Source organism: Olea europaea, chromosome 18 (genome assembly GCF_002742605.1).
Source record: "Olea europaea var. sylvestris chromosome 18, O_europaea_v1, whole genome shotgun sequence".
Lineage (NCBI taxonomy): Eukaryota > Viridiplantae > Streptophyta > Magnoliopsida > Lamiales > Oleaceae > Olea > Olea europaea.
The window spans coordinates 20,350,513-20,357,640 of NC_036254.1; the positions used below are offsets into that span (position 1 = coordinate 20,350,513).

A 7,128-nucleotide genomic window follows, 5' to 3' on the forward strand; every position below is an offset into this window, starting at 1 on the left:
CGCGCCGGAGCCGAAATTTTAGGCTCGCGAGCCGGCTCGGCCCGGCTCGTTTACATCCCTAGATCACACAATTGAATTGAGTTTGGACATAAGCATAAAAATGGCAGAAGCATGTGTAGGTATCTGATTTTAATTTCATTAAATATGTCCAAGTGTAGTGAGAATAGTCATCGACGATTGTTAAGAAATAATGTGCACCAAATAAAGTGGCAGTGGGATAACCTCCCCATATATCACAAAATATGCGATTAAATGCAAAAGTACTTTTATTGATAGGAGAGTGAAATTTTAAACGCGACAATTTGCCTCAAGTACAAACATCACAAAACTGTACGGAATGAAAAATATTTAAGGACTTATTAGGAGTGTTAAGAGATGGATGACCTAGACGTTGGTGCCATAAGTGGTCAGATGAAGTAGACACGGAAGCTAAATTGGATGGTGGAGTAAAGAAATAGAGACCATGACAGACTTTCCCTACTCCAATCGGCTTCTTCATCTTGATGTCTTGAAAAACACAAAAGGAAGGGAAAAAAGGGCAAGGCATTGTGACGATTGATAAGTTGTGAAACAGATAAAAGATTGTAACGAAAGTTAGGAACATAAAGAACATGATAGAGAGTGATATGTGAAGATAAAGAAACTGAACCAACACAGGTGACAGCTACTAAGTCACCATTGGGGAGAGTGACTAAGTGTGGATGAGTGATAGGATGAATTGTGGTGAAGGCATCGAGTTAGGAACACATATGGTCGGAGGCACCTGTGTCAATGATCCAACGACGAGTAATAGAATTCAGGTGAGTGGAGAGAGCAATGGAATAACCCATAAAATTTGCAGTAGAAGGTACTGTTGACTGAAACTGTTGCTCATGTTCAGGATTGAGACTAAGAGCCAAAACATCATTGGAGGATGGAGTAGCATTGGCCTGAGCGGACTGGTTAGTATTGGTTTGACGAGGGCGACACCAACCGGTGGGATAACCGATAATACGGAAGCAAGTTGTCTTCCAATGGCCATCTTCACCACAATGAGTGCATTTGGGACGACCGCGCCCACGACCGGAAGGGTTACGCTGCTATGAGAAAGAGGGACATATAGCAAGAGCTACACTTTTTCAGAGGCGGTCCAGAGATGTGAATGAGGCGCTGTGTTTCTTCTTCGTAAAAGATGGAGTAAACCTTCACTAGAGAAGGAAATGGGTCCATTGTAAGACTTGAGTCCGTAGAGCAGCAAAGGAGTCATGTAAACCAGTTAGAAACTAGAAAACACGTTCAACAGATTGTGAGGCTTTAAGGTCCTTTAGTGCACCACATGAACATGATGGAGGAGGAGATAAGGCTTCGAGTTCATCCCAAAGAGACTTGATTCGGTGATAGTATTCAGTAATGGTGGAGCCACCTTGTTGGAGAGTGGAGAGATCTCGTTGGTGACGGAATAGATGAGGATTGTTACTTTGAGAAAAACGCCCTTCAAGATCTATCCAAATATCACGGGGGCTGTCATAATAAACCAAGCTGTCGTGGAGAGATTTGTCAATGCTGTTGAGGATCCAGGAGAACACCTTGTCATTGCACCTATCCCACAGTTGAGATTCGGCAGGGGACCTGTTTGGTTTGGTGAGTAAACCGTCCACAAAGCCAAGTTTATTTTTACCATTGAGGGCTTTCTTCATGGAGCGACGCCATGTATGATGATTTTCAACAGTCAGTAAGGTGGAGACAAGCAGGGACCTGGGTGATTTGAGGAGTGTAAGAAATATGGAGAAAATACATTACCGAAGGTTGTTGGAATTGTTAGACATGGTGGACCAAAAAAAAAATAAGGAGATGGCACAAACAAAGAATCACAAGGCTCTGATACCATGTAAAGTGATAAAGAATTAGATTTTCTGTATTAATTCTGTAATGTACAGCCACCTATTTATACAAGCATAATGGCAGACTCTATGGAAAGAAAGATATGCAGACTGATTATTTGCAATAAGCAGCCTGATTATGTGCAATTTCCTATACAAATGAAATGTCTAATGAAAGTAAATATACAGCTCATATTTTGACAGTAAATACATGGATCTTTGGCATATTCTCCCAAAAAAAAAAAAAAAAAAATTACTATTACAAAATTAATTTTCCCATGAAATGAAACTCAAACTTAACATAACTACGGATATGTGGGTTCCATGGGTTCCCTAGTTTAGGCTATATTCCCTCACATTCAATATTACTAAGAAGAGACAGTAGGACGCAGATCGATTTAATGGTTCAGTTGTATCAATTGATACGGATCTTATTCTATATAAATCTCTCGATCGACACAGTGATGAGGATAAGTTGATATGATACAAGTCCAAAGTGGATACCGAATCCTCCAAGGTGAAAAACCCGAGGAAGACTTCAGCAGCACTACGACTAGGTATTGGTTGTTGTTGGCTCCGAAGTTGGATGTTCTCCTAAGGTGAGAATTTTTTTGTGACATCGTTCCAGTTTCCACAAGCGCTGCCAATTGAGGTGTATCTCAAGAGAAAACACAAAGGAATTTGATGGCTTATGTTTCAGTCAGTCAGATGGAGAGCAGATTACATGCTTTATTCCTCTGAAAGGCCTCTAAAACTAAAAGGGTTTGTGTTAATTTGAGGTTGTAGGGGAAGGTAAGAGGGTTGATGGGATTCGAGACGTGGAATCTTAAATGTAAGTGAAAGAATAGAACAGCCGTATTTGTATACTGCTAGTTTAATGTTGTAACTTGCAATAAATTGGAGTTTGAATTTACTACATGAGATAAAGTTTTCATTACATTGTGTGTCATACGCAATGTTATAAAAGGCACGTCTAACCGACGTCAAGGCACTGCATGGACGCGATGCGCGATGGAAATGCCATGCCAAATGGCTTGGCGTCTTTTTTAGCCGTTGACCGCTAATGCGACACTAGCATTTTTTTTTCTTTTTTACAATTCCTTTAATTTAAAATTTAGAGACTGGTTTCTTCACTTCATTTGTCATATAGTCAAAACAGTCGCTTGAAGCTTTAAACAAAGAAAAACTTCCAAAAATTCCTATATATTTACTATTTAGTATTTACATTTGGAAACTTTGAAAAAAATATACAAAGTTCCTATAAATTACTTTAGATGTTTGATAGGTATTATCTTTAATTATTAAATAATTTTTCGATTGATTAAAAATTAAAATAAAAAGACCTATTTTTACGCTATTTTACACCTATGGTTCGTCTAAATTCACTTAGCCCATAACTTGGCTTACCACGCATCATGCCTTTTAGAACACTAATAATATGTTTGTATATTCGTGTTTTTACTTTTTAGTAGAAATTGAAAATAAGTTAGTTACAAGCTTTTCCAGTTTAATTAATTTTGAATGCATAAAAAAGAGTAAAAGTTGAAATGTACTTTTAAGTGAATTTGAAAGTGCTCGGACTATTTCATTGACTTCTTAATTAAAATACAAAACACCGAAAGTGACAGACAGATATCTGGGTAGTGATTAACTCAATGTGTCACAGAATTAACAAATCTTAAGATTCACGTTTATCTCAAAATATATAATTTTCCAACAGAAAATATATACAGTCACGAAGGGGAAAAAAATAATAAAGATAAGGAAAAAAGATGACAAGAAAGGGAAGGGAACGGACAAAAAGATGCCAATTCACATCAGTTGTCATTTTTTGGACAAGTTGTACTTGTACTCCTCATTTTCTTGCATATATTGTTTTTGGCAATTCTTTAATATAACCCCAGTTTAGTTTAGCTAAAGAAGTTGAATTAAATTATAAATCAAAGTTAATAATTAATTTTGATAACATTTCATTGGATTCAAAAATTTTAAACTATTAAAATATACTAAAAATATGATATTTATCTAAATCAACCAAGTCATAATTACTTTTCCATTAAAAAATAGGAAAAATAGTTCCCCACCTTCTAAATATAGAAGCGAATGGACTTAAACTCATGAAAATTTTAGATTTTTCAAAGTTGAGCACCTTACAATCTCGCTTATCTAATTGTATTAGAAAATGAAGCTCAATCCCAAGCCCAAGCCCACTTGGATAACAAGTTTGGGCCACAAATTTTTTGGAAGCAAGAGAAGCAAAGATTCTGGAAGATGGAAGAAAAGCCTAAGGAATATAGTGACTACCTGTCATCTGTTATTTTTTAGCTGAAGTAGTTTTTGCAGAAATACATTTTATATCGCAAGTTGTATAGAGTTAGCTAGGTAATATTCCTTCTATTTTATGTAGAGTAGATGTATCGTATAGAGAACATACACGATAATTAATCCAACCACAAAATTCTCGTATAGCTCTACCTTCAAAGTTTTCCTGTTTGTTCATCCTTTTATTTTCACAACTTTTCTTATACAGTATCAGAGCCATAATGGTAGATATCGAAATTCCTAATTCAAATTCTCTTCCAAATCCAAATCCAAATCCAATCCCAATGCAAATTCATCTGGTAAATCGATAGCTCTTTCTAATTCTATTTTACCAAGCAACCCTTATTACATTAATAGCAATGATGGAAGTAGTGCTGTGTTAGTAACTCATGTTAGATATCAAATGCAGCACTACATATGCAGAAACAGCTCGTAAACTTTGGTTGGAGCTTGAAAAAGGCTTTGCACAACAGAATGCACCAAGAATATGTGAAATTCAGCAAGGTATAACAGTTCTAGTCCAGAATTAAGATGATGTAAGTGTTTATTTCTCCAAACTTAAGAATTTCTTGGTGAGTTAATAAATTATGAGGCAATACCTAGCTGTTCTTGTGGAGGCTTAAAAACTGTGTTGCAAAACCAGCAGAGAGATTGGATTATGAAGTTTCTAATGGGTTTAAATGATTCATACAAGGAACTTAAGGCACAGATTCTATTGATCAAGTCTTTCCCTAGTTTGAATGAAGGATACTCTATTATACAACAAGAAGAGAAAAGAAGGCTGCTATTTTCTGACGGAATTATCAATGAATCTATGGCACTCTTGATAAGGGATAACTTTAGGAATGGAGGAAAGAACATGTCTGCTCAAAGAAAGGATAAGTACTACTGCACTTGCTGCAAGATGGTGGGACATTCTCTAGAGAAGTGTTTCAAGGCTAATCCAAAAAAGCCAACATGCTCTTACTGCCAAATGCTTGGCCACGCAATAGACAAGTGATCTACCAAGCTACAAATCAGATGGAAGAAATAAACTCTCAAGTTCTTTTGCTAATCAAACTACTGCCCTTCTGCCTTCTGTCTAAGAGTAGGTACGTGACAAGGCCCAAATATCTGTAACTCAGGAGCAATATGCTCAGCTTATGGCAATACTCAAACCACTAAGTCGTCAGACATTTATTTCCTCTTCAAACAACGTCCAAACTGTTGCTCAACCTCACTCTAATTATGGTAACATGCCCAAAATTTTTGGTATATCTCTATGCCTTTTAGTTTATAACACAAAAGTCACTGATATCTCCACTATTCCTTGGATATTATACACGGGGGCCATAGATCATATGATCACTTCATCCTCATTATATACCACAATCAATGCAGACGTTTCTTATTCTGTAGCACTCCTAAATGATGAGGTCGTACCAGTCACACACATAGGGACAGTGAAATTTTCAGCATCCTTAATTCTGGATAATGTGCTTTGCGTGCCCTTTTTTTTCCTTCAATCTCATATCAACAAGAAAATTAGCACAAACCATTAATTGTTTCTCATTTTTCTCTCTAACTTGTGTTTCGTACATGACCTTTTGACTTGGAAAATGATTGGAATAGGTGAAGTAAAGCAAGGTCTATATCATCTGCTACAAAAGGAAGTACCATATCTAGTATTAACCACAAAATTGGCTAGCAAAAATCTCATAACAGCTTCTACTGTTTTGAATAATGCTGGAGATTTCGATCTCTAGCACTATAGGTTAGGACATTTTACCTATGCCAAATTTGATTTACCATATCACATCCCTAAAAATACCAAACAGCCATGTCTTATTTGCCTCTTAGCCAAACTACAAAGACCGCCTTTCCCTACCAGTCAACATAAGTCTAAAAAGTGTTTTGATCTTATACATTGTGATATTTGGGGACCATGTAATGAAATTAGTTATGATGGATTTCGTTATTTCTTGAGTATTGTAGATGATTTCAGTAGATGTACATAGTTGTATTTGCTCAAGTTAAAATCTGATGCTAGTAGTGTTTTACAAGGATTTTATTCAATGATTAAAACTCAATTTGAAACCAAAATCAAAATCATTAGATCAAACAATGGAGGAGAATTTGATATGAAGCAATTTTACTTGCAAATGGGCATCATTCACCAAAGAACTTGTATAGAAACCCCTCAACAGAATGCTATAATCGAAAGGAAACATCAACACATATCAAATGTGGCAAAAGCTTTAAAATTTCAAATTGGAATTCCATTGAAATATTGGAGTGACTGTGTGCTCACAAGGCGAGAGCACTAAAGATCATTCGATTGGTTGTTCCCCTCTCTATTGGAAAAGCAACAAATGACACTTTCCCCGTGAGTAGCATGTCAAAAACGAGGAATTACGTTATAAATAGAAATCCAACTCCTCTCTTGAACCACAAAACACCCTTTGAAATCCTTTTTAAGTCCAAACCTAACTATGATCACCTTAAGATTTTTGGATGTCTAACTTTTGCCACAACTCTATCAAATGGGAGATATAAGTTTGATTCTAGAGATAGGAAGTGCATTTTTTTGGGATACCCTTTTGGGATATAAACTGATGGATTTAGAAATGAAGAAGGTTTTCATCTCTAGGAATGTAATCTTTCACGAGAATGTGTTCACTTACAAACAAGATCTTGACACTACTGATGTTAATGTTGACTGCATCCAAAATCTTGTTCAAACACCCATTATCACTACTTCAAAATCCGGTACAAGCAATTCGAATGATATTAGTTCTACTGAGACTTGTGAACGAATCGAGAAAATTGAACCTTTATCATCTATAGAGACATCCAACCATCTTGCATCATCACCAGATACTAATGTTGAGTCATGTGAACCTACACATTTTTCAGAATCTATAACTCAATCAACTCAAACCCAATCCTTACCTCGAATGTCTAGTAG

General features: G+C 36.3%; 2 protein-coding genes across 2 annotated transcripts; one reads left to right on the forward strand and one right to left on the reverse strand.

Annotated features, from left to right (window-relative positions):
* Positions 1 to 1,262: 1,262 nt before the first annotated feature.
* Positions 1,263 to 1,867, reverse strand: LOC111366849. The gene is made up of 2 exons (XM_022987540.1): positions 1,842 to 1,867; positions 1,263 to 1,734 (listed from the first exon to the last, which is right to left on the reverse strand). The coding sequence occupies exons 1-2, from the start codon at positions 1,865 to 1,867 to the stop codon at positions 1,263 to 1,265; spliced, it is 498 nt and encodes a 165-aa protein (XP_022843308.1).
* A 472-nt stretch (positions 1,868 to 2,339) lies between these two features.
* Positions 2,340 to 5,181, forward strand: LOC111366850. Its single transcript, XM_022987541.1, has 3 exons — positions 2,340 to 2,458; positions 4,591 to 4,685; positions 4,745 to 5,181. Exons 1-3 carry the CDS (start codon positions 2,340 to 2,342, stop codon positions 5,179 to 5,181), a joined length of 651 nt encoding a protein of 216 aa, XP_022843309.1.
* Positions 5,182 to 7,128: the final 1,947 nt, after the last annotated feature.

What these genes read in the sequence shown, in the direction of transcription:
- LOC111366850 (XM_022987541.1), top strand. Translation starts at nt 2,340, where the DNA reads ATGATACAAGTCCAAAGTGGATACCGAATCCTCCAAGGTGAAAAACCC. An exon ending in AAGTTGGATGTTCTCCTAAG is followed by an intron (nt 2,459 to 4,590) that starts GTGAGAATTTTT and finishes TATCAAATGCAG; the next exon opens with CACTACATATGCAGAAACAG. An exon ending in AATATGTGAAATTCAGCAAG is followed by an intron (nt 4,686 to 4,744) that starts GTATAACAGTTC and finishes TCCAAACTTAAG; the next exon opens with AATTTCTTGGTGAGTTAATA.
- LOC111366849 (XM_022987540.1), bottom strand. Translation starts at nt 1,867, where the DNA reads ATGGTATCAGAGCCTTGTGATTCTTT. An exon ending in TCAGAGCCTTGTGATTCTTT is followed by an intron (nt 1,735 to 1,841) that starts GTTTGTGCCATC and finishes CAAATCACCCAG; the next exon opens with GTCCCTGCTTGTCTCCACCT.